The sequence below is a fragment of the Penicillium brevicompactum genome (assembly GCF_028827555.1).
Source record: "Penicillium brevicompactum strain IBT 35665 chromosome Unknown utg000003l_segment0_segment0, whole genome shotgun sequence".
Classification (NCBI taxonomy): domain Eukaryota; kingdom Fungi; phylum Ascomycota; class Eurotiomycetes; order Eurotiales; family Aspergillaceae; genus Penicillium; species Penicillium brevicompactum.
The window spans coordinates 3,216,217-3,243,229 of NW_026623206.1; the positions used below are offsets into that span (position 1 = coordinate 3,216,217).

General features: G+C 42.0%; 8 protein-coding genes across 8 annotated transcripts; 5 read left to right on the plus strand and 3 right to left on the minus strand.

Moving 5' to 3' along the window:
- Window positions 1-672: 672 nt before the first annotated feature.
- orlA (putative alpha,alpha-trehalose-phosphate synthase subunit Tps2) lies at window positions 673-3,616 on the plus strand (the record flags this gene model as incomplete). Its single annotated transcript, XM_056954404.1, has 4 exons — window positions 673-1,077; window positions 1,139-1,326; window positions 1,385-3,396; window positions 3,456-3,616. 4 exons carry the CDS (start codon window positions 673-675, stop codon window positions 3,614-3,616), a joined length of 2,766 nt encoding a protein of 921 aa, XP_056813293.1.
- A 608-nt stretch (window positions 3,617-4,224) lies between these two features.
- Window positions 4,225-5,610, plus strand: N7506_005111 (putative MFS monocarboxylate transporter; the record flags this gene model as incomplete). Its single annotated transcript, XM_056954405.1, has 1 exon — window positions 4,225-5,610. One exon carries the CDS (start codon window positions 4,225-4,227, stop codon window positions 5,608-5,610), a length of 1,386 nt encoding a protein of 461 aa, XP_056813294.1.
- Window positions 5,611-6,055: 445 nt separating this feature from the next.
- On the plus strand, window positions 6,056-6,936 carry N7506_005112 (PDGFA associated 1 family protein; the record flags this gene model as incomplete). Its single annotated transcript, XM_056954406.1, has 3 exons — window positions 6,056-6,104; window positions 6,161-6,228; window positions 6,286-6,936. 3 exons carry the CDS (start codon window positions 6,056-6,058, stop codon window positions 6,934-6,936), a joined length of 768 nt encoding a protein of 255 aa, XP_056813295.1.
- Window positions 6,937-7,321: 385 nt separating this feature from the next.
- Window positions 7,322-8,592, minus strand: N7506_005113 (unc-50 family protein; the record flags this gene model as incomplete). Its single annotated transcript, XM_056954407.1, has 6 exons — window positions 7,322-7,633; window positions 7,695-8,032; window positions 8,144-8,147; window positions 8,204-8,303; window positions 8,353-8,516; window positions 8,566-8,592. The coding sequence occupies 6 exons, from the start codon at window positions 8,590-8,592 to the stop codon at window positions 7,322-7,324; spliced, it is 945 nt and encodes a 314-aa protein (XP_056813296.1).
- A 768-nt stretch (window positions 8,593-9,360) lies between these two features.
- Window positions 9,361-13,500, plus strand: N7506_005114 (Sec7 domain protein; the record flags this gene model as incomplete). Its single annotated transcript, XM_056954408.1, has 1 exon — window positions 9,361-13,500. One exon carries the CDS (start codon window positions 9,361-9,363, stop codon window positions 13,498-13,500), a length of 4,140 nt encoding a protein of 1,379 aa, XP_056813297.1.
- A 451-nt stretch (window positions 13,501-13,951) lies between these two features.
- Window positions 13,952-15,755, minus strand: N7506_005115 (M20 family dipeptidase; the record flags this gene model as incomplete). The annotated part of the gene is made up of 5 exons (XM_056954409.1): window positions 13,952-14,132; window positions 14,183-15,300; window positions 15,378-15,445; window positions 15,504-15,535; window positions 15,598-15,755. 5 exons carry the CDS (start codon window positions 15,753-15,755, stop codon window positions 13,952-13,954), a joined length of 1,557 nt encoding a protein of 518 aa, XP_056813298.1.
- Window positions 15,756-16,229: 474 nt separating this feature from the next.
- N7506_005116 (mitochondrial 54S ribosomal protein mL58) lies at window positions 16,230-16,826 on the minus strand (the record flags this gene model as incomplete). Its single annotated transcript, XM_056954410.1, has 1 exon — window positions 16,230-16,826. One exon carries the CDS (start codon window positions 16,824-16,826, stop codon window positions 16,230-16,232), a length of 597 nt encoding a protein of 198 aa, XP_056813299.1.
- A 395-nt stretch (window positions 16,827-17,221) lies between these two features.
- On the plus strand, window positions 17,222-18,166 carry N7506_005117 (uncharacterized protein; the record flags this gene model as incomplete). The annotated part of the gene is made up of 1 exon (XM_056954411.1): window positions 17,222-18,166. The coding sequence occupies one exon, from the start codon at window positions 17,222-17,224 to the stop codon at window positions 18,164-18,166; it is 945 nt and encodes a 314-aa protein (XP_056813300.1).
- Window positions 18,167-27,013: the final 8,847 nt, after the last annotated feature.

Genomic DNA, 27,013 nt, shown 5'->3' on the forward strand with positions numbered 1-27,013 from the left:
CGTGACCGTGATCTTTGTCGAGAGGTTTCCACCAATTGCGAGATCTTCTCCGGTGACTCTTCGCAGAGGCCATTCAGCTTGGAGATATCTAGATCTGATCAATTTCCCCTCAATTCCTAAATACTCCCTTTCAGCATCGTTGATCTCTCCTTTTTGTCCATACAATGTTTGTCTCAATCATCTCCCAAAAGCAAAAAAAGAAGGGGAAAAATAAAATAAAAGAATAAGGCCCCAATCATGACGTAGCACTGAGGGCAACATCCCCACCTCCCACATCGAGACCTTGGAATATCTTTGGTGTTTAGTTATACCGAAGAATCTTGGATCTGCCATCTTGTTCTTTTCTGAGAGATAATCTTGGAACTTGGCGTTGGACCGGTTTCCCTGATAAGACCTCATTTCACACCGCTTGCCCCTCCTTAGGTGATCGTGGATTTTGGTCGATTCCTCTGGACTCTGACGATCTCACCTATCCTTCTCTGAGCTTCCCGTTACTTCATGGCTATCTCGCGTGAATAGTCTCTGTGTCGATCTTGCGTATCGCCTATTTCCTCCGAGAGGTACGTCCCCAGCAAGGTTTCCTTGATCGTACATGTGACAATTCCCCGACCTAACACCCTTCCAGTCTGCGGGCAACCGGTTTGGAGTCCTGGAGATCGAATTTACTCTGTCATGTCTGAACCAGAGAGTCCCGTCCAAGTGCCCGATGGCCAACCGAACCCGGTGCTCGTGGGTCCCGGGCTCAAGGCCCTCGAGAAGGACGCCTACACCCATGCGACTAGTGCGACGCCTGCCATAGAATCCGCATCGAGTGAGGTTCCTTCATACTTTGCCAGTCTCGCGGGGCCCCAGGGGGAATCAACGGACCTACCCGATCTCGCCTCGCCGGTGCAGGCTGCGAGAAGGGCGTCATCAGGCATGGACCTACTACGCCGGTTAAGCTTGACCTCGGAATCTGCCACATTGCCCCAGCTGGACCCGCGCGTGGAACATCCTGGGCTCAACCTAAGCGGCCGCCTCATCAGCGCCACTTTCTGCATTCCATACAAACTGAACTTCCAAACTGGATCAGACTGGGTATGCATGTGATCGAGGTCTTTCGTGATCAAAAGGATATGCCATACTGACTGCGCAATAGACTCTCAAGTCCCGATCTGGCACCTCCGCACTGTTTGATTCATTCGCACACCTTGCCTCGGATGAGACTCCGTGGTCCCACACGCTGGTGGGCTGGACTGGAGAAGTCGAGCCCATCATGGAAGGGAAGACTCCATTGCAGCAGATTCATCCCAACGCCTCCGGCCAGGCTCCCCCAGCGCCCCCCCAGTACCGTTGCCAGTCAGCCATTAAACAAAGCCGCGGCTCCCGTTCCGGTGGATGCCAGCAAACAGCTCCCTGCCCACCCGTTGGTAGAGGGAATCCATGTCACCCAAAAGGACCGACAGAGACTTGACGAGCAGTTGAGTTCTGGTCGTCATGGCCGCGTCCTGCCAGTGTGGCTATCAGATGCACTTGAGGAGCCACAAGATACCATAGTGCTCAAGGATCAAAGCAGGTGGCGGCGGTATGCCGAGCGTGAGCTATACCCTTTGCTTCACTACAAGCAGCACGGCCCAACAGATGGCCGATCCGAGCGTCGTTGGTGGGGCGATTATCTTCGCCTGAACCAGCTCTTCGCGGACCGCATCGCAGAGGAGTACCAGGAAGGCGATGTGGTTTGGGTTCATGACTATCACCTCTTCCTTCTGCCTAGCCTGCTGCGGCAGCGCATCCCCAACATATATGTGGGCTTCTATTTACACGCGCCATTCCCTAGCAGTGAGTTTGTACGATGTCTGGCGAAGCGGAAGGAAATCCTAGAAGGAGTGCTGGGAGCAAACATGGTTGGATTCCAAACGTTCTCCTACTCTCGTCACTTCACCTCCTGCTGTACCCGTGTCTTGGGCTTTGAGTCTAACTCTGCTGGAGTGGATGCTTATGGGGCTCATGTGGCAGTCGATGTTTTCCCCATCGGCATCGACGCTCGTGCGATTCAGAAAGCTGCCTTTGGGGCACCTGACATTGAGAAGGCTGTGCAGGGAATCCGGAAGCTTTATGCCGGGAAAAAGATCATTGTCGGTCGTGATCGACTGGATAGTGTGCGTGGAGTCTCGCAGAAGCTGCAGGCCTTTGAGATTTTCCTGGAGCGCTATCCTGAGTGGCGCGAGAAAGTCGTTCTCATTCAAGTAACGAGTCCGACCAGTGTGGAAGAGGAGAAGGAAGACCCCAACAACAAGATTGCAGGTCAGATCTCGAATCTGGTCTCGACCATCAACGGCAGATTTGGCTCTTTGAGCTTTGCTCCCGTCCAGTACTATCCGCAGTACCTGTCCCCGCGTGAGTATTTCGCTCTTCTGCGGGTGGCAGATGTCGGTTTGATCACCACGGTGCGAGACGGCATGAACACTACTAGTCTGGAGTATATTGTTTGCCAGCAGACCAACCACAGCCCTTTGATTCTCTCTGAATTCTCTGGTACTGCAGGCACCTTGCCCAGTGCCATTCACATCAACCCGTGGGATCTTGTCGGAGTTGCTGGAGCCATCAACCAAGCATTGAACATGCCCCCAGATCTCCGAAAGGATCAACACTTGAAGCTATACAAACATGTGGTGACCAACACCGTTGCCATGTGGGCCAAGCAGTATCTCCATCGCCTACTGACCAACCTATCATCCTTTGACCAGTCGGTCGCTACGCCCGCACTCGATCGTGGCAAATTAATAAAGCAATACCGCAAGGCCCGTCGACGCTTGTTCATGTTTGATTATGATGGCACTTTGACGCCGATTGTTAAGGATCCCCAGGCGGCGATCCCCTCGGATCGGGTCCTCCGCACACTCAAAAGTTTATCCGCCGATCCGCGGAATGCGGTGTGGATTATCAGTGGGCGAGACCAGGCTTTCCTGGACGAGTGGATGGGCCATATTCCCGAGCTCGGACTGAGCGCTGAGCATGGCTGCTTTATCCGACAGCCTGGATCGGAGGAGTGGGAGAATCTGGCGGAGCGGACTAACATGGGATGGCAGAAGGAAGTTGTCGACGTGTTCCAGCATTACACGGAACGAACCCAGGGCTCGTTCATCGAACGGAAACGGGTGGCCCTGACTTGGCACTACCGCCGTGCCGACCCGGAGTACGGTGCGTTCCAGGCTCGCGAGTGTCGGAAGCAGTTGAAGAACACCGTTGCCAAGCGCTGGGATGTCGAGGTCATGGCGGGCAAAGCCAACCTGGAGGTGCGCCCGACTTTTGTGAACAAGGGTTTCATCGCTACCCGGCTGGTCAATGAATACGGGACCGCTCCTGGAAAGGCGCCAGAGTTTGTTTTGTGTCTGGGTGATGACTTTACTGATGAAGGTAAGAGAGAGAGGGAGAGGCTCCCAGGTTTGGACATTCGGGCTAACCTGACTTGCTAGATATGTTCCGTGCCCTTAAGAAAACGGATCTGCCCCGCGACCATGTGTATTCAGTGACTGTCGGAGCCAGCTCGAAGCAGACCGATGCCAGTTGGCATTTACTGGAGCCTGCCGACGTCATTGGGTCCATCCAGATGCTCCTCAGCAATACCGACCATTGAGATGGGAAGAGTCCCGACATTAGCATATGCTAGGTAAATACGAATTGCTTTTATTTGAAGTAGCATAATACAAGAGCGTCTCTTTTAGATGAGTCCCGTTTTGCGGGGACCCCGCGAATTGCGCCATGTGGTCTCCAGTTTTTGCAATTTGGCTTAGCCTCAAAGCTTCATTCGACTGTAGTCTAATCTATATCTCTTTGTATATAGTTGGTAAGGAGAATCTCTGATGAGTTATGATATACCAACACAGTACCGAATTAATAGCACAACATTGACATTCTTTAGGTTTGAAGGCTGGATATTAGACTCTATACTCACCACGTTTCTGCATAACTCAGGTACATCTTTAATACTAAATGTATACTAAGCTGTAAATCTTGGAAGGTCATTTCTGTCCACTGCCATATACAAACTCACTACAACATTAGACTGATGCCCAATGCCACCCCCGCTACCCCGGAATCAATCCCGAAGCAATCGGCAATCTCTGCGAATAAGCGATCCCCGCTATGCCCGCTATACCCGTCTGCTATCGGCTAAGTTTTTTTTCTCCGAACAGTCATATCTCATTTCTTTGGCATTCGAAATGATCGTGAGTACATCACAACATGGCCTCCTCTATTCCCGAATCTCCCACAGAACAAGATCAACATGAAAAGCACATAATACATCCCCGACCCTCTTCAGATGAGGAGTCGAACATCGAGCCCAACCTCTCTCAGGTACCGACCAACGCCAGTGCCCTCACTCGCACGCTGTCAGTAGTTCGCACCCGAGAGTCAGGCAAATCCATTGGCCCGCCACCAGACGGTGGGATCCAAGCCTGGTCCCAAGTGGCGCTGGCGCACTTTGTGATCTTCAACACCTGGGGCTACATCAATAGCTTCGGAGTCTTCCAGACCTACTACACCCAGACGCTAGGCCATCCACCCTCCGATATCTCCTGGGTGGGAAGTATTCAAATCTTCTTGCTCTTCTTCATCGGCACGTTCTCCGGCAGAGCTACCGATGCAGGCTATTTCAAGATCACGCTGGCCTGCGGCGCCTTGCTGCTATGCTTCAGTATCTTCATGACCTCGCTGTGTACAAAATACTGGCAGCTGTTTCTGGCGCAGGGGTTGGGTCAGGGGATTGGCTGTGGCATGATGTTCTGCCCGACCTTGGCGTTGATCTCGACGTATTTCGCCAAGAATCGCGGGATTGCAATTGGCATGGTGGCGTCTGGATCTGCTACGGGCGGTCTTGTCTTTCCCGCGGTGGTCATGAAAATGCTCCCAACCGCCGGGTATGGCTGGACGATGCGCACGTTGGGCTTCATCTCCTTGGCAACATTGACCCCCTGCGTGTTATTTCTCAAGCAGCGTCTGCCGCCGCGTCAGAGTGGCCCATTGGTAGAATGGGCTGCGTTCCGTGAGATGCCCTATCTGCTCTTTGCGGTAGGGATGTTCTTGAATTTCTGGGGACTGTATGTTGGATTCTTTTACATTGGCAGCTTCAGCCGGAATATCATTGGTGTCTCGACAGACCGATCCATTGATCTGTTACTGGTGATGAATGGCGTGGGACTGGTTGGAAGACTCGTTCCCAATCTGCTTGCGGATCAATTTACCGGTCCGCTGAACCTGTTGATCCCCTTTAGCTTTGCCACGGCGATTGTGGCGTACTGCTGGGCTGCGGTCAAGGATACATCGGGACTGTGGGCCTTTGCGGTCTTCTATGGCCTCTTCGCTGCAGGCATTCAATCGCTCTTCCCTGCGACCCTCAGCACCCTCACCACGGATCTGAAGAAGATCGGAGTGCGCATGGGTATGGTGCTCAGTGTGGTGGGAGTTGCAGCTCTCATTGGGTCCCCGATTGCGGGTGCGCTGGTGGTCTATGACGATGGGAATTACCTTTATGCCCAGATGTTCATGGGCAGCGCGATTGTGGCTGGAAGTCTCACTCTGGTTGGAGCCCGATTGAGCAAGGTTGGCACTGGCTTAGCACGAGTATGAAGAACAAAGAGGAAAGGGCAAAAGCTACAGTCTGAGACAGGACAGAAATGTATATTTGCAGTAACTGAGTGATATATTCATTGACGTGAGTAGTAAAGAGTAAAGAGTCAAGAGAGTCGCCAAGTAATCGGTGGAATGTGGTTTGACGGAAGGGCCCCCACCCATCTGATTAATGCGAATGCGGTGACTCGTTCCATCCTTTTTTCTTTGTCTTCGCCCTCGACTGAACAACTTCGATCTATTTGCGGATCTTTTGTTGATATCTTTCTTTGGGTCTTTGAAATTGCCCATGTAAGTCTGGCTCTGCCTTCTCGTCTATAAAAAAAAACACCATTCCCCCACTTTACCCCTCCACACAAGTGTAGGACAACAGTATACTGATCAACATAGTTATTTACATACTGCTCGAGCCTAGTCACCCGATCTCCAGAACAACTTATTCAATATGGCGCCCCGTGGTCGTGGAGGAAAGTTCTCCAAGCCCTCTCGTGGAGGTAGGTCGTGTGCGCCAGCCAGAACGGACGGGAATTGTGACTGATCATTGAACCAGGAGGCAAGCACTTCAGCAGAGATCTTGTCGGAACAGACAAGGAGGGAAACCAGATGGGCATGTGGCGGGTAAGTTGCACCGCGCACATTCGCATCGCGAGAGCTAATCCTAATCGCTCCCCACAGGAACCCCAAGATCAGATCGAATCTTCCGGCGATGAATCCTCTTCCGAGGAGGACAGCTCCGAGGAATCCAGTGAGGAGGAGTCCAAGCCCACCGAGTCAGCAGCAGCAGGAACCCGTGAAGAGCGTCGCGCAGCCGCCAAAGCCAAGAAGCTTGCAGCTGCGAAGAAGCGTAACCAGGGCCCCGCCCAACCCGGCGATCTGCCCCCCTCTGACTCCGAGGAATCGGAGGACGAGGCTCTCCCCGCAAACCCCAACCACACCGCCAAGTCGCGCTCGCAAACCCAGAAGCCCGTCGCGGGCTCCGATTCGGACGATGCGGCCCCCGCCCCCGCCCCCAAGAAGCCGGCGGCCAAGAAGGATATCTCCCAGCTCTCCCGCCGTGAGCGGGAAGCTGTGCAGGCGCAGCAGGCTCGCGAGCGCTACCAGAAGCTGCATGCAGAGGGCAAGACCGACGAGGCCAAGTCGGATCTTGCTCGTCTGGCGGTGATCCGAGAGCAGCGCGAGGCGGAGCGCCAGCGCAAGCTCGCCGAGAAGGAAGAGAAGGACGAGCAGGCTAGGGAACGTGCGGAGATTGCCGAAGAGCGCGAGAAGCGCATGCGCCTTGCCGCTGCTGGCAAGCTTTCTAAGAAGGCCGGTGGCAAGAAGAGATAAGCTGGACAGCTGGATAGTGCATTGGCTTCTGTTTTCTTTTCTTTGCTTTGCTTTGCTTTGCTTTTCTTTCAGGATTATGTGATTATGAGGTTGAGTCGAGTTGATATACATCTAGACGAACAAAACAAAAAGTCGAGACCCGCCATTTTGGGTCTGAATAGACCGATAACATCAAATGCCTTCTGAATCGTATACACCGATGCCTGTGTCATTGAATAGAACGCCGCTCTGAGATTGGGGCTGGAAATGCATGAGCCGGCCAAATTTAAATCAAACGAGAAGAAACAAACATAACATGGGAGTTCATACACGGGATTTTCAGTCCCAAGGTCGGGGGTGTGGGTTAACCACGAATGGGGAGTCTATTGCGCCAAGGTTGCCTACATCACACGCCTAACAGCAATCCTTCCACGCTGCGGCCTTGCATGACAATTCCCCAGCCAGCGATCAAACTGATGAGCCACAGAATAGCGAAGATGACGATGGGCACAAGCAGGAGCTCGGTGTTGTGCAGGAAAGGGAGGGCATTGTAGCCCAGGAAAGTGATGTAGGTATAGTAAATGAGGGCGGAGAGATAGAGCGAATTGCCGAGGAAGGTCGCCAGGAAATTACTCGGACTGCGGGTGAGAAGAGGAAGCAAAAGGAACTGCACCACGTAGAGGTGAAGGTAGAGGGGGAAGAAGGCCCGGTTAGACACCTGCAAAGACAGTCGTTAGAATTGTTGGGCCCATTTCCGGGCATCGCAGAACTGCGCTCACATCAAAGCAATATCCAAACTCCAACTGCTCCTTCTCTCCTGGCTGCATGAACAGGCCTTGGGCGGCGCCTCGTCTGCGGCCACGCGACCCCCGCAGACCAGCCAGTGAGGCAGCGGCCCCATCAGGGCCAAAGAGCTTCCCAATGATGAAGTATCCAATGGTGGAGATCAAGAGCGACGAGCCGATGAAATGTACAAATACGAAGAGGATCGTCAAGCGGAGGATGGCACCGAAGCTCGGCGTATAAGCAAGACCCCATGCGAAGGCTGTAAGGATCAAGAAGAAGGAGAGAAGGTAGGTGAATGATGGATCTGGCCGGTGCCATGTGTTTTTTGTTTCTGTTGTTCGGTCAATAATGCTCTCTGACCCAGTGCCGCGATGGAATTTTCAAAAGGGTCATGTAGCATGCGGCATATTCGATGCAGCATCGAGCCCGAGGCGCAACTCACGTTTCTAGATCCATGTCAGTTAGCACGACTCGAGGCCAGGGTCCGACCAATGCCACTCACATGATAATATATGGACTTGAAAACTTTCTTGGGGGCGATCAACAATGAGGTCATCTCCCAGACAGCCATCTCGAAGTCCATCTGGGGGAATTTGAACAACCTATCCCATGTCAGGCACTGAGTATCCCGGAGACTCGGAGAGGGGTTACCTTTTGAAGAAGCGTGGCATCCGTACACTCGACCCCCGGGTTGCAGGGGTTGAGCCAAAGGTTGAGGAGCCGGCATGTTGACGAGGGACAGAGATGTGAGGGTTCATGGTCGAAGGCTTCGAAGAGCTCAAGAGTTGAGCATCGGAGCGTTGAAGGTGGCCGCGCTATGTCATACGGTCACGTGAACGGGGTATCTAAACTATCGGAACAAACCACTTTCATCTTTGTTTCAACCTCCATCGACAATGAGGACGTCAATGGATGGGATACTCCATGCAAAAGGACCGCATTCTTCAGATTCTCACTTCATGTCGGTCATCTCTTTCTTAGATCATGGATCAACCACCTTGACCCCATCCATATGGACTGGCCGGAAAAGACTGCCTGGGAATCCACTCTGCAAGGGGCTAAAATAGTCTGCGGAGACCGAACTCGTTCCCACGCCGTGATATATCAGATCCATCGGCTCATGGTTGTCGATAGGTATGATTTCTACGGAGTTGATGCATCATATGTCAAGGTTCAGTGCACGAAATTCCCGATTCTAATGGAGTTTCAAGGGGTTCAAGTATACTCCGTAGTTCACGTAGATCGTTATACTCCGTTGATAAGGCATAGAACACATTGCACATTGCACATAGAAAGAAAAACAGACATTCAAGCCAAGAAGAACAGCTATAGATTTTAAAACTCCCCTGAATCAGTTCTCCATAGCATGGCAATAGTCCAATGCGGACTGTTTCAAGTTCCGAACAACCTAAGCTTTTGAGGGGTTGTCCGCTCAGGAGGTTCCGCCCCCGGCTTCCTCTCTGTCAACACCTTTTTTTGGGGGTGAGGAGTTTCATTGCCAATACATATATCTCCTGGACATGAGTGATTCGCTCTAGTCCCCATTTCGATACAAGTTGGGCCTTGGGCATATTTGGGTAGGTAATTGCCCAACATCGATTCCCCTTCTTTCAGTGTCCCGAGTGAATCTCGCCATTGACATTGAAACGACACAGCGCCATGTCCCAGCAACGCGAACCGTATTCTCCTCCTCACACTCCTCCCGCCCAGACCGCAAGGTACAAGCCCAAGCGCGGATACTCAGCTCGACCGTCCATTCGCGATGCCTTCCCAGACGCCATGGAGAACCCACGGACCAGCGAATCTGGGGATGATCGCGACCCGCACGACTTGTCTCTATCGCCGCAACATGCGGCACGAACGTCTATCGTGGATAACATGCTGCTGTCGCTCGATCAGTTCGCCCCGACCTCATCCGTGCTAGATGACTACCGTCTGTTCAATTCCGCGTTCGAGAACGACCACGGCCAATTTTCCCAAGAACCGACCCAGGGCCGGTACCGGGGCCATACATTCTCCTCATCGATGTCTTCGGAGCCAGAGTATGGGTACGAAGATGGGAGTGGCCGCTATGCGACCATCTCAGCCACCAAAGGCCGGCGCAGCAACAGCAATTCGACCTACCAAACGGCACCGAGACAAGCGGGAAGCTCGCGTGGCGGAGATGCCATCAGCTCGCGCGGAATCGGAACGATGCCGCGAACAAACGCCCGCAAAGGGAGCAAAGGGAGCACATCGTCCACCGCAGATTATTCTTATACCATCCCGAGAGCACGAACGGACCAGGGCTTGGATCGACGCTCTGCGAGCTTCGACTGCGGGCCCAAGCGAGCATTCGCACCTTACGACAATGTGAACATGGATCAGGACACAGCCATGTATGATGATCAAGATGCCGCACCCACCCCGAGTATTCCAGCGGGACCACGGAAGGTTGTCGACTATCAGGGGTCCTTGAACTCGGGGCCATCACGAGCGCCATTACCACCGAAATCGGCACAGGCACCCCAAGTCCGAAAATCCCGCCCTGACAACATCAGCACCGAGGCGACAAGAGTCCAGGAGAATGACTTCCATAACATGGGTGACACGGATTTGGATCCTCCGCCGCCCATGCCGGGGTCGTTTGATCCTCCCGCACCGAGTCCCACTATCTCATACAACAAGCCAGCCTTTCCGCCCCCAGAGCCGACAACGAACACTACCATTTCAACAAATATATCTACTCCCAACCCTGCACCAAGCACCAAGGAACGGCCAGGATTCTTCCGGCGCGTTTTTGGATCCAAAAATCCGGCTCCTGGGCCTGCGCCTGCTCCTCAGGAGACCCCAAATTATAGCCCAAGCGAGTTAGCGTACCTACAAGAAACCGCGGTCAAAGAGGCCACTGCAGTGGCCGCCAGTTACACGGCACGATCTCAACAAAATACCCAGACCCCCGCAGGAAGCTCTCCAGCCTCGGTTCGCACAGGACCTCACCAGGTCGTGAACAAGAAATCTTCATTCTTCCGCAGGAGGAAGAGATCCGTGGCGGATCATGTCCCTCCGCCAATCGTAATTCCACAGCACCTCGCGCCGCAAACCTTGGATAATATGAAGCCGGAGCCAAGCCCAGTGAGTAGCCTGCGCCAGGTCATGAATCCATACCTCGACGAAGATGTAGATCAAAAAGAGACTGCAGACTGGGAAGCTAAGATTCGACAGCCTGCCTTCCTGCAGGCACAGCAGAAGCGAGAAAGTGTTTCGGCTCCAGGGGCTCCTCCCAAAGCTAGGACTTCACTGCAGCCATCGACTTCTCGTCCCCAAGAGCGTTCAACGCTTGCAGAGAATCGTGATACACCTGCAAAGGCTGGAGCATCGACGGAGACTGTGCTGCAGGAGAAGCTCCAAAACGCTGCCCAGTCGGCTGCGCTGTCGCCGGTGGAGGAGAACTTCTCACGGGGCATTAAATCCCAGGCCGAAGTGCCCTCCGCTGGCTTGGCCAAGCTGACAATTCCATCCGACGATGTTCCTTGCGAGTCCCCCGTTGACTCTGTCTCAACAGCCTCACACTATCACACGGCGGCGAACACTCCGCATATCGAGCAAGAGGAGCCCAAGCCAACCATCAAAGCTGATGACCAAATCGATGGGCCTGGCGACGCGGTTGAAGACGGGCCCACAGCCACTGACCGAGATCAAGCCCAAAGGCTCTTTGATAGCCAGGACGAGGTTGTGGGCAATGAGCCCGCTGCGGCTTGGCTCGGTGATCCCGATCGGGCATCGATCCGTGAAGCGTACATGCGACTGTTCAATTGGTCTAATCTCAACATTGTGGCCTCCCTGCGATCACTCTGTGATCGTCTGGTTCTCAAAGGAGAAACTCAACAGGTTGATCGAGTGCTGGATGCCTTCTCTACCAGATGGTGTGATTGTAACCCGAGCCATGGGTTCAAAGCCACCGACGTTGTGCACACCATCTGTTATTCCATCCTTCTGCTGAACACCGACTTGCACTTGGCTGACATTGAGTCGAAAATGACCAAGTCTCAATTTGTCCGAAACACCATGCCCACTATCCATCGAGTTGCGATGGATGCCGCTCCCGAAGGCTTCGAGACTCTACGCCCAGTCAACCGTTCGAAGACGCAGTCTCAGGAGGCAACCTCCGCCCCTACATCAGCACGCTCTGCAACCTTCCCACAAGAGGCCACGCGGTCCTCATTGGACAAAGACAGCGAGTCCAATGTGGATGCCGGCCCTTTGGTCAACACGCCATTCGTTGGAACTGTGAGGGCCTGGGAGCAGCAAGTCGAGGCCGTCCTCAAAGAATTCTATACATCCATCCAGAAGGAAAGACTCCCCCTCTTTGGTGCCCAGCCAGAACGAGAAGTCTCCCGTATGTCATCAAACAACTTCCTGGGTCCCTCGAGCAGTACACTTCGCAGAAGTCCAAGCACCATCAGCAAGAGCGGCTCTGATATCTTCCCTCGTGGTCGCTCTGCCAACTCTAGCCACGGAGCTGCGCGGTGGTCTTCCAAGCCTCGTTCGCGGGCAGGGAGATTGTACCCACCTTCTATGATGGGCTCCAGTCGTACTAGCCTCGACGATCAGTCCTCTGTTTGGAGTCCCACTGGTTCCAGCACCTGGAGCAAATATTCATTGGGCAAATTCACATCAGCTTCAGTGGACTCTTTTGGCTCAGACTTCCCTCGTGGCGAATATCAACAGTCCATCGGTTTTGCCAATGCCCTCAGCCAGGCTATCATTCGCGAGGACTCTGCTACTTCGGTATATAGCTATGAGGAGCCCGAGCGAACCACTCCACTTCTGGAGGATGATACATTAGCTCTGGCCGGAGCGCCGTGGGCCAAGGAAGGAAGTGTGAAGCACAAGCACCACCTAGATGCGGTCGATAAACGCGCCAAGGATCGCAACTGGAATGACTGCTTCGCTGTTATCCAACAAGGCTGGATGCGGCTCTTCTCATTCAACAACTCCACCAAATCCATGCGGCAGAAGTCCAAACAGCGTGGAGGTGTTGTTGTGGGCGGCGGTAACTGGACTGAGAATGCTGATGAGCTTTGGAAGTTTATGCTGCGCCAGACCATTGCGAGCGCCTTGCCCTCGCCCGGATACTCCAAGTCTCGCCCTCATGTCTGGGCCTTGAGTTTGCCGACCGGGGCAGTCCACCTCTTCCAGGCCGGAACACCTGAAATTGTCCGCGAATTTGTTTCAACAGCCAACTACTGGAGTGCACGCCTATCCAAACAGCCGCTCGTGGGAGGCATCAGTAACATTGAATACGGATGGAGCGATTCTGTCATTAACAGTGCCTTGATTGGTGGTGGTGAAAGTCGATCACCGCCGCCGTCATCTGGCGCGAGACCCAGTATCCAGAGCTCCATCCGAAGCTCCATGGATCAGCAGGGCATGCGACCCCGACTCCCGGCAGATCGGGTGAATATCAGTGACTGGAGCCCACCACAGCAGAGCATGGTCGCCTCCAACCTGAACGAGGAGGACCAACTGAAGGCACTGCAGGACTATGTGAAGAACGTGGAGGACGACCTTTCGCGACACAACGAGCTGCGTTCTGCAATGAACCTGGCATTCTCCCCGCGTCATCCCAATGCTGCCAAGGCAATGGCAAATTGGGAGCGCAAGTCGTCATATCTTTTGCGGGAAATTGTCAAATTCCGCACATATATTGACTCTTTGCGTAATGCTATCGGCTCCAAACAGAAGATCTTTGCTTCTGCCAGTCCTGAGAAAGACGATGAAGTGTCTGCAGAGCCTGCAGAGACTGTTGCTGCGTGATAACCCGGCATGTTCGATTCCAATGACTTTTTCCGGTTGTACATATTTATTTTGGCTCTGGTGGCTCCAGGGCACATATCTGAAAAGTGATGCCATGTCTGTACAGTGTTTTGTTGTATTTCCTCTTTTCTGTGGCTTCTTTCTCTTTTCCCCCTTGATTGGTTTTGTTTTCTCCAAGGCGTGGTTGAGTGATTATCTTGTTTAATGCTTGGGACGGTAATGTTTATTCTATGCCATGGATACCACGATAGTCATTTAATGTTATGAAGAACGTCGATTGATTTTCAACTTGTCCGTCCGTATTACTTCTATCAGCGAACACATTTTTAACGTAGATGAGGAACAGATATCGTGGACGTTCGATAATATGTGCTTCGGCGCTGACATCCAAATTCAATATATGACAACCAGGAACAATAGCTAATTATTCAATTATTTGTTTATGCAAAATCTATGCTGTAGACTCCTCCGCAACGTAGTGCAGGTAGGCTCCCAGCAATTTGGTTCCCTCGATGTAGTTACGCTTGTCAAGCTTCTCGTTGACAGAGTGAGCGGCATCGGTCGAGCTGCCCATGGGAAGAAGCAAGACGTTCTTGCCAGTGGCCTCCTCGAAGGTCAAGGTGACGGGGATACTGTATGAAATTAGTGCTGATCATTCGACAAGGTGAGTTATGTTGCTTACCTTCCGCCCTCGCGGGTCAGATCGGGCTTAACACCGAAGACCTGCTGCACAGCCTTGCCGGCAGCAGAGAAGTTCCAGTGCTTAGGGCTAGCGACCCACCACTTGCCATCGTGCTGCAGCCAGACGTCCATGGTGTTCTTGCTGTTCAGCTTGGCAAATTCAGCCTTGATGTGATCAAAGACCAGCTTGTTCACTTCTTCACTCTCCATGTTTGGCACGGTACGGATGGAGAATTTACCAATGACCTTGGCGGGAATGACGGTCTTGGCACCGGGGGCCGAGTAGGCACCCTCAACACCGTGAATAGACAGGGAGGGGTATCTCCAACGAGCCATCAGAGTGCGCTCCTTGGTGGCGTGGATACCAGTCTTGGCACCCAGAGACTCATGCAGGTTGTCCATGGTGTAGCTAATATCCGGGTACAGGGTCTGCTCCTCCTCGGTGAGAGGGGCCACAAGGTCCATGAGACCGGGAATCAAGATGTTACCTTGAGCGTCAACAAGCTTGGAGAGGACGTTGACAAGATCAGTCATAGGCTCGTGCGCAGAGCCACCGAAGACACCGGAGTGCAGGTCCTGGGCGGGGCCGGAAATGCTGATGGAGTAGTAGTTGCAACCACGCAGGCCGTATGTCAGGCAAGGCTTCTCGGTGCCGAGCCAGTAGTTATCAGAAATGCAAACGGCGTCGGTATCCTTGAAGTACTTCTTGCTCTCGGCCTTGATAAAGTCATCCAGACCCTCGGAGCCATATTCCTCCATACCCTCGAAGCAACACAGCAGGTTCACGGGGAACTCGATGCCGGCCTTGCGGTGGGCATCAATCACGTTCAACCAGCCCAGTACAGGACCCTTGTCATCGGTGGAGCCACGGCCGTACATGCGGTCCTTCTCGTCGATGGTCAATTCGAAGGGCTCGGTAGCCCAGCCGTCCTCCTTCAAAGCGGGCTGAACGTCGTAGTGTCCGTAGACAAGAATGGTCTTCTTGTTCTTGTCGTTTCCGTATCTAGCAATCACTACTGGGGGCAGCTCGAGGTGTTCCTTTCCAGGCTGCTTGCCCAAAGGCCGTTGCTCGACCTCGGCTCCTAGAGCCGTGAGCTCATCGGCCAAGAACTGACCCATCTATGTAGATATGGCGATCAGCAACTGCCGTGTCGTTGGTTCTTTGTGATTTTGTCTTTGCAGCTAAATGAACTTACGCGGACAACATCCTCTCGGTTCTCATCCTGTGCGGAGATAGAGGGGATAGCAACCGCCTTGCGCAGACCTAAAACACCAGTCAGCTCGACCAGCTACCGAGGACCTTGTGGGTGCTTGGAACGTACGGTCGATGAAGTCATTGGACGAGTCGTCGACCCTAAAATTTGTTAGACAAAGGAAAAGGAAAAGACAGAGAAAAAAAACACAAACACAACTCACTGCTTAAAGAAAGGCTCCAGCTGTGGCGCCATTTTGGAGTCGGAGATATGGCCGTAGAAGAAGCGACGAGAGACGAATGAAGGACGAATGGATGGAGTGAGTCGAGAGGAGAAAAGAGAAGCTGTGAGAGGAACGCGACGGAGGGGAAAGAGGGGCATATCCGTCTCTGCCCTGAGGTAACCGTACAGATGGAGGTGAACTTGTCACGTAATTTTTTTCCCGCCCTATCACGGTAGCGACGTTACAATCGGTCCGTCTGGACGTACACCTCTTAGTGACCTTTTAGTGACTGCTTAGTGACTTAAGTGGACACGGCACCCTCGGCAATTCCCGCATGTCCTACTCGGGTAGTCACCTGGTCACTTGGAGGTAGTTCTCTATTTTATTATCGACATTTCGACATTAAATCCATGGGCACCCTAAATTAGCACTCGAGCATTCTATAAAAGGGTATATATAACGGCATATATACATATATATAGAAAATTGATATGGAATACATAAAACAAATGCTAGTAAGCTAGAATACAGGGATTTCTTTACAAAAGTCTCACCCTGGGTGGAGTATCCGCCCAAGACAACCATAATAAAATATCAAGACAGATACACAACCACTCCACGCATAACCCCCATTATGCGTCCCGTCCCCAGGCTTCCTTCCGCAATTCGCGGTCCTCTCTGGCCATGCGTCGCTTGGGGCCCCATCGCGATTGCACAGCTTCCAGGATGCGGGCTTGGATCTCTTTCTTCTCCTTGCTTGCCTGGCAGACCATGGCAATGAAAACGGGGGAGCATTCGAAACGCTTGGCAAGCTTGTTTCGGCTCCAGGTCATGGGATCCGTCAAGCGGAGGTTCCGGATTTCTTCAATGTCTGAAGGGGCGAGGTGATATGTGCGTTCGGGCACGGACTTGTAAACACCGGGGAGATCCTCAGCATTGGTGATGGTGGTAGTGGAGAGGCTGGAGGATCGGCGAACGTCATCGGCGGGCAGGAATTTAGATGGCGTGTGGTAAACATTGGGAGCACTAGATGGCGGGTTGTGGATGATGTGATCGTGCCCCTGGTGAGATGAGCCAAAGGAGGTGTCGGGCTTGACACGGAGCCGTTGCTTAGTGCGGCGGTATGAAGATTGGTTTCGACGGAATCCGAGCGCCAGCGAGTCGGACAATGATGGTAAAAGGAATGGCAACGTAAGGAACGGTCGCTTCGTCGCGATGGAGGTCGCCATTGTGATCTCAAAACACAAGTCAATGGGTTCAGGGACTGGAGAATCAAGATTGGGCAATTAGTCAAAGCTACACCGGTGGCGTGATGGCAACGTACCGAATTAGAAGGGGGTGAAGGACAGGGACGTGTTGGTATATCTCACGGCCTCACACCCGAATCTTTTTTCCCCTGGTCTCGTGACTTGTGATTATGTAATAATACCAACCCCGTACACATACCAAAATTACCCCATACGATCCGTACAGCCCATACAGCCCATACGTCAGTACCGAGTACTCATCCCGTTGATCACCTGGTCTACAGTATATTGCGCTCTCTTCACTTTGAAACATGGCTGTATCCTAACCCGCTGTCTTCAGGGATGGAAGTTTGACAGCCTATTCTTCTGATATCGCCATGTCGGACGCTACAGATCAGACCATGGGTCCCTCTACCCTCCCAACTTCGCCAGTCTTGGCCGATAAGAGTACACGCGCCCCGAAGCCTGCTTCGTTGGTCTGGGGTCAAACGCAGGAACAAGACCCAGAGACAGGTTTCATATCACCTGTGAGCTCCTCTGAGGCTCTGCGAACACCAAATGAGTCAAGATACTCGCGACACCCCTCGTCGCCGGATAGTTCAACACACCTGCCGCCCCGGATACACTCCCCCGCTTCTCAGATCTTCGAACGGGACGTCCAGGAAGATATGATCCCGGCTCAGGCATCGCCCGCCATACCAGCACATATTCGCACGGAAAACTACATCCCACCCGTTCTCGAGGCATCCTCGGCTGCAATCACAGATGACCGCCTGGATCCTGATTCCGTGGAGATTGTCACCCATAGCCTTCACCACCCTGCAGGTGCCACCACCTCCGCCGAGCAATCAATGTCATCTTCTATCGATGCGCATTTGCTAAGTCAGACGGATACCGATGATATGTCATCGAGTTACGGTGCATTGGACACAACAGACGTGCGCCGATTGAGTTTCATCTCATTTGCGGACGTTGTCAACGCCGAGCACGCAGAAACAAGTGAAGCCCATCTCGGTTCCCGTGAGCGTCTGGGGGACTTCACTCATCCCTCGTCTCCTTTGCGGTCTCCCACTTCCTCGCATGCGCTCAGCACCTCGCCTCCGACGAGCATCGCACCGTCATTCAAAGGACCTGAGTTGTCTCCTGATCGACATCTTGCTGCCGGTTCTGTTCAAAGTCCTGTATCTTCTAGTTTTGGCGGTGACCTCAACGTAGAAACCATGCGACAGGCCCTGCGGAAGACTGGCAGTGGAGACCTGGGCGGTATGACAAGTCAACCCGTGAGCTCCATTGGGGATGACTTGCTTGACCGTACGATTTAGCAGGTGTTTATTATGGCGTTCATGATTGGGTAGTGGAAGGGCTCTGAGCAGGATCTCGTTTCTTCTTTCTTTTCTGCCTCTTTTAAGTGTAAAGTGTCCCCGCTCGTCTTGAGTTACTGAATTGATGGACCTTGGGATCTGGATATACCCTCACAACTCTAAGTTCATGTAATTCCAGCTCCTCGGCAATATCTAGGTATGTTCTAGTATGTGAAGCATATGAGTAGCGAGCCTGCGTCGGTGTGGCAGAATCCTCCCCCAAATATATGTCTGTTCAGTTGTGCTTCTCTGCGCGTATTAACTGCCTGTCAACTACAAGCTATACCATCCGGTATGCTACTATTCTGAGCTTCGCGTGTACGGCCACCTAGTTTAAGGGTATTTCCTTCTCTGTCGAAATAGTCTTGCCTTTAAGACCTATCTCTATTGTATAATTGAGCCATGTTGGGACTGCAAGAAATTACAGTTAAGCACTACCGTTTATAACGGCCCAGGTGAGACAGGAGACAGGACCGTTCTGGGATGCTCGTACGAAGAGGGAAAACCCCTCTACCTGATTTCGTTCCCTGGATTGATTGCCTACCAAGGGTTGTAAGAATTGCAAAGTGGAAACATCCTGGATGTATCGGTATTGACTGGTTTAGACTGAAGGAGCAACCGCATGACAATTGATATATCAGGTGGAGGTGTAGTCTAGACGTCTAGGGCTTTGCTAAGTTAGGAAGAGGAGTGTAGCTATCTATTAGGTATAAGTAGTATCTTACCAATAAGATGCGTAATATATGCTGATTTGGTGGATGTCGGGGGGGGTTGTTCCAAGGACCAAGGGTCAGAGTTATATTTACTTTTAGTTTAGTTTGCTCTAAGGTTCTCTTTTTATTGAATCCTTTTTGATCGTTAAGAACTCTATTTATTATTATATAATTAGATTAGATCTCTCATATTAGGATTTAATCTTTGAATAATATAAAAGAGATATCTTATTAGATTGTAATAAGCTATAACTAAATAAAAATAAAATCTTTTAATCAATAAAATAAATAAATATTAATAAGATCTTATTATGGGATCTTCTTATACAGAAGATCCCTCTGGAGTTACTTACTACGCTACGTTTAGTCATCCTCGCTTACCAATGATTCCCGCATATTTACCTATAGCTTAGTTTACTCTGAGGTTCTCCTTTTTATCGAATCCTTCTTGATTTCTAAAAACCATATCTATTATCGTACAACTAGACTAGATCCTTAATATTAGGATTTAATCCTTAAAAATAATATAAAAAAGATATTTTAGTAGATTATGATAAACTGTGATCAAATAAATATGAAATCTTTAAACTAATAAGATAAACGAATATTAATAAGATCTAGAAGAATAAGATATCTATAATATTAAATTAATAAAAGGAAACCTTTATATAAATTATTAAAGATAGATTTCTTATAAATATATAATACTAATAATAACTCTATATCTATTTTTTAAAATATCTTAATAAAAAATAATATAATTACTAGTTTATAAATAATAATAAGTCTTTTATAATTAATTATACTATCTTATATATTTCTTTTATAACTAATATATCTAAATATTATTAAATTTAATAATAATAATCTAGAATAATATCTTATCTTTTATATAAACTTAAGAACTAAGTTAATAATAAATAAATATTATTATTCAATCTTTTAAAAGTAAATCTAATATATCTTTAGTAAATTTAAAAAACTTATTAGCTAATATATCTATATATAGCTCACTGTTAAAGACGAAAATAAAGAATAATAGATTTTTGTAAATTTTCATGTCACTATAGACCTTTATTTTGAAGATCCTAATATTAAATTATATACACTTATATAATTATATATATACAAACTAGAAAAAAAGATATTCTTTAACTTCCTTTATAAATTTAAATAATTAATAATTACTATTAGAGATATTAATTAGCCTAAAGAATAAAAGATTTTATTTTTACCTATAAAGATCTCAAAAAATATACTAGCCTTAATTTATAAAACTAGATTTAAATTATATAATAAATATTAAAATCAGCTATTAAATAATATAATATATATAAAAGCTTTTTATCTATACTAAGTATTTAATAATTATTAGTCTTATATTTTATAAACTAATAATAGTAATAAAATAGATTAAAAACCTATCTAGATCATTATTTTAAAAATATATTTATAAATTTATAAAATATATATCATTATCCTTAATAAGAAACCTTCTTATATAAATTTAAAAATAGAAAAATAAGCAATCTAGATTCCTTAAAATAAGATTAACTAATATTATAAAAATAACAATTACCTTTATTATAACTAAATAAACTATATTATCTATAAATATAAGATATAATTAATAGTCTATCTAACTACTAATATTAATATCATATAGATTATTAATAACTTAATTAATATAAATACCTCTAACTTAAAGAAAAAATAACTTTTATATAAAACTATATATAAAGATTATTAAGTAGTTTAAAATTTATACAAATTAAATAAAAGAACTTTAAAACTATATATATAAATTTTCTACTATTTATAATTATAATTATATTTAATTAATAAACTATCACTTATATATTAATTAATAATAATTATCTAGTATATAATACTATTAATAAATCTTTTATAAAAAAGAAATAACTAAAAATAATCAAAACCTTACCCTAAATATTTCAAAAGATAAAAAGCTAAGGATAAATTATATATATTATATAAACAATATTATTAATTAATTATTATTATAAAAAGATTACTTATTTTTAAATAATCCTAGATCATACTAGTTATAATCTTATTTTAAGATTACCCTAATTAAATTAATAAAACATTTATTTCAAATTATCCAAAGATCAATTATTTCTCTATTCTTTTTAAACAAGATTATAGAATATTAGATAATTATCATTTTTTAATATTATTAAAATCTTTATAGTATATATATACCACAAGATTTATCACTCTTATTAAAAAGCTAATTTATATAAAAAGAAGTTTTAACTATTTTTATAAATAATATCAAGAAAATACTAAAAAAGAAAATATCTATTAACCCTATTAAGAAATTATCTATATAATATCATAACTTTTTATCACTTTTTAACTTTAAATAAATAATCAAATTATTTCTACTTTATGAAAAAAAGATTAATTATAAGATTAATCTTATATAAAATAATAATAACAAAAAAGCTATATCTCTATAAAACTTACTATATAATATATTATATAAAATATAATCTCTATAAATAATTAATAATACTATTTAAACTAGTAAATATAATAATCTAATTAATAAAAATCCTAGAATCAAAGATCATATAAAGTACTTTCTTATCTAAAAAAGAAATAAAGCTATTATAAATATCCATTTTATAACAGCTTTTATAATAAATATATTATCTAATAAAACAACTTCTGTAAAAAATAATAAATAGAAAGAAACTTATATCCAAAATATCATTTACTAATAAACCTTATATACTATATAAAACTATAAAGGTTATGACATATAAATAATAGATGATAAATAAGATAATAAATAAGATGATGAATAAGATGATGAATAAGATGATAATATTATGAGATTAATAATCTACCCTAGGGATTAAGGTCATATTTATATTTGAATGATCTTGTATAAAAAGTATAATTTAATAAGCTATAAAATGTTTTATTAAATTATAACTCATTTTAGAATTTTGATTTCAAATTAAATATTCTATAACTTATTTTAAACTTTTAGAATAAGCTAGAAATTATTGATAATTAATTATCTTTTTAGGTAATTATTATTTTAAGAATTAAAAAATTAATTTTCATATTTAGGAAAAACTATTTTTGATTTTAGTTTCTAGAATTTTTTGAAAAATTATTAATATTGATTTATTTCCTATTTAGAAAATAAAATAAACTATTCTTATACTTTAATATTATAGAGTATATAGAATAGTATATACATAAAATATCATATTAGGTAATATAATTATGTATAAAGTTTAATAAATTAATTTTAGTTTGTAAAAATATTATGCTCTAATTTTGGAGTTATAAAATTTAATAAAAATAATTTTTATCTCCTATTTAGAAGGTAGATAAAATTCATCTAATAGTATTATTTAATAGTATATATAAAAAGGTATGTATATATATATAATGTCATAATAGCTATAATAATTATTGTAGGGTAGTAATAAATTAATTTAGTTTTGTTTGAAAAAATATTATGCTCCAATTTTGGAATTGAGAAATTTAATAAATATTTTTGTAAATATTTATCATAAAAACAGCACTCATAAATTCTTCCCAAAATTATATCTTAAAATCTTAATTTCAGAATATTCAATAGACTAACAAAATAGATTACAACTTTATAAAAAGATTTAGATCTCTAATTCAGAACCCCTTTATATAAAATAAATCTAGTTAGACTATAATTCCATTATCACAGGTCACTCTAGCCATAAAAAGATATATATTATTATCAAATAAGAATACTTTTAGCTAAATATAATAGAAGATATATAATGTTTTATATAAAATTACAATCCTTCTAAAAAGACTAAACCCTAATATAAATTAAAACAAAAACTATTAAAACCTCTTTCTATTTTAAAATAATCTTAGAGAGATATTATACTAGATTTTATAATAGATTTACTATCTAATCATAATTATATAAATATCTTACTAATTATTAATTAATTAATTAATTAAAAAGATAATCTTTAAAAAAATAGACTTAATCTTTATTAACAATATAACATAGATAATAATCTAGATATTAATATAATAATATAGATTCCCTATATCTATTATCTCTAATAAAAGAATATAATTTATTAAAACTTTATAAATAAAGATTTACTAACTTTATAAGATTATATAATATCTATTAATCATATTCTATCTTAAGACTAATAGATAGACCAAATATTATAATAATATTATAAAAACTTATTTATACTTCTTTATATAATAAAAACAAGATAATTAAAATTATTTTTTATTAATAATAAAACTCGTTATAAATAAAAAGATATCTACTATTATCAAAATAAGTCTATTCTTCTTTTTATATAGTTATTATCTTTTATTATTTAATATAGATATTAGAAATAATCCTATTTATATAATTAAAACATAAAGCTCTTTTTAAAAATAAGAAATAGTTATATAAAAGCTAATAAAGACTCTAAACTAAGCTTATACCTCAATTATATATATTAATTAATAGATAAAAAATAATATAAACTAATATTATTAATCTATCTTAATCTATTAGTTAAAAAATATTATATAACTAAATTTCAAAAATATATACACTAAATATTTATATAAGAAATCAGACTAGAAAAATATTAAATATTATATTAAAGAAACAATTAAGATTTATATTATAAAGTTTAATATATTATTAAAAATCTATCTAGTCTTTTATATAAATCTTATATAACTGGTTAAAAATAATCTTTTATCTTTATAAATATAATATAAATCTTAATTTCTTATAATTATTATAAATAGATATAATAAATATAAAGTAAAAAAGATTCTAAATAAAATAAAAAGAAGAGGTTAAGATATTTATATAAAATAATATAAAATTAAATAGATAGGATATATATTATTAATTATTAAATTTATAGATACTCTTAAAAATTTAATTATATTAAGTATTTAATTTCTAAAGATTACTTTTTATTAAGATAAATAAAGAATACTAGATAAAACAAGATTTTATATTTTATAAGTAAATATCTATATTATTAATTTATTATTAAGAACTAATATATATCTTGTTTTATAAATTAAGTAAATAAAGAAAGAAATTAAAAAGATTATATTATGAAAAGATATAAAAAGTATTAATTTAAATATTATATAAGATTATAAATATACTATTTATATATAATTAATATATAGAGATAATCTAAAGTAATAAATATTTATATAATAAAGTAAAGTAAAACTCAAAACTCAAAACTTATTTAGTCTTTATTTATTATTAGGATTCTATTTTTTTTTAAATAAATAAGGAATATATAAGAAGATTATATTTAAATTTTATATTAGAAAAAGATAATATATTTATTTAATAGTATATTATTATTTTATAATAGTTAGCTTATATAAAAAAATAGATTTATTTTTTATTTATATAAGTTATTAGATAAATAATAAGATAGAAGATTTTATTAGCTTTATATAAGCCTATAATATTAAATAGATAGACTAATATAAGAATTTTAAGAAAAGGATTATAAGGTTATAAAACAAATTAGTTTATTATAATAAAAATAGAAAATAAAGTTAAAAAAAAGAAATCTTTTAGAAAAGAAAAGCTTCTTTATATATCCTAAGATCAGTTAATATATAATTATATTATAGGGACCCTTAAAAAAACACCTCTAGTAAATATTACCACACCCCTTTAGATAATAAAACACCCCCTACCTGATTTTGATATCTAAGAAAACACGCCTCTAGTACCACGCACCAAAGTTAATTACCACGCCTCAAAATCTACGCTATATTTAATTTAGTCATATGATCAAATATATTAACCTTTAAGGTACTTATTTTTACTATACAAATCTTTAGTAAAAAAAAGTCACTACAAAATACTACTATTTAATTTAAATAGTCATATAATAATATCACATAGTTCTTATACAATAAATATAGCAAAAATTAATATCATATGATTAATAGTAATAATAATAAGGGGCATAAGGTTAGCATTAAGGCCCCAAAATAACTAAATTATTTGTACCTATAATATCAGATGTCCAACTTCCTAATTGGGTTAGAGGGGTGTTTTATTATCCAAAGGGGTGTGGTAACATCCACTAGAGGTGTTTTTTTAAGGGTTCCCTAAAAATATCCTCCCCCCTTCTTTCAAAAAAACACCCTTCTACTTGATTTTGATACCTAAGAAAACCTATACTTACTATCACGTATTAAAACTTGTTTCTATAAATCAATATAGATTTAATATTTACTAGGGTTACGTGATTAGAATCTAATAACTGTTAAGATATCTACTTTATCTATATCAATATCTAATTAGTATAAGTTACTTTAAAGTATTACTATTTGATATTACTAATTATATAACTAGTCATATAACCATTAATATAGTTTTTATATAATAAATATAAAGGAAAAATAATGTTACATGATCTTTGGCTTTGGTAATAAGGGGTATGATATTGGTATTAAAGACCCAAAAACGATTAAGTCTTTCGTGTTTGAAGTACCAGGTATCAAACTCCTCAATTGGGTTAAAGGGGTGTTTTTTTGGGAAGGGGGGGTGTTTTTGTATTAATCCCTTAATAATAAAGATTTTTATTATGTAAATTATCTTATTAATAGAAATAATAGATTTTATAGTATATATAAATTATAAAGATCTTAATAATATTAAGAAATAATAATTATCTAATATTTTATAAGCTTATTTAAAAATAATAAAGAAATAATAAATCTTTAGATAATTTAAAATAAGTGTTTTATTAATTTAATTAAGATAGTCCTAAAATAAGATTATATCTAATATAATCTAGGACTATATAAAAATAAATGATTTTCTTATAATAATAATTAATTAATAGTATTATTTATATAATATATATGATTTATCTTTATCTTTTTATTTCTTAAAGTAGTTAGAATAGAATCTTAATTATTTTGAATTATTTCTTTTTTATAAAAGAATTATTAATAGCTCTATATATTAATTAAATATAGTTATAATCATGAATAATAGGGAATTTATATATATGGCTTTAAATTCTCTTAGTTAATTTATATTAACTTAAAACTATCTAGTGATCTTTATATATGGTTTTATATAAAAGCTATTCTTTTTCTAAATTAGAAATATCTATATTAATTAGATTAATATTATTAATAATCTATATAATAATAATAATAACAATAACAATAAAATAGACTATAAGTTATAGTTTATATTTATAAATAATATGATCTATTTAATTATAATAAAGATAATTATTATTCTTATGGTATTAATTAATTTTACTTTTAAAAAATCTAGATAACTTATTTTCTTATTTCTAGATTTATATAAAAAAACCTTCTTATTTAAAATAATAATATATATTTTGTAAACTTATAAATATATTTTTAAGATAATAATCTAAATAGATTTCTAGTTTATCTTATTTATATTATTAATCTATATGGTATAAGACTAATAACTATTAAATATCTAATATAGATTAAAGATCTTTATATATATTATATTAATATTAATATTTAATAATTAGTTTGAATAATTATTATATAAATTAAATCTAACTCTATAAATCAAGGTATTAATATATTCTAAAATCTTTATTAATAAAAATAAAATCTTTTATTCTACTAGTGATATTAATCGCGCAAGGCTATCATATGGTAATTGTAGAGCGAAGCAATAAGTTTACTGCTTTAGGTAAAATTTAAATAGTCATGGAGTACTTCGTATAATAAAGAATAGTAATACTGGGAGGCTGTGCCCCCTAAACCCCTTCTAGTAGTTTAGAAAAGTATGGATTACATGATGTATGGCTAAAAATGGTATAACTAAATGTTTGAATAATTCTATTGTTTCTTATTGGTTGAAACTGTAAAAGCTATATTTCTATTATTTTAGGCTAATATAAAATCTCTAACCACGTGATCTAGAAGGGTCTTTATGATTTATTTATTTCGCTTTACTTTGTAATTAATTAATTAAAATCTTTAATAATGATTATTATATATCTAAATTTATATAGAAAATAAATTTTTTTTTTTTTAGATTTAT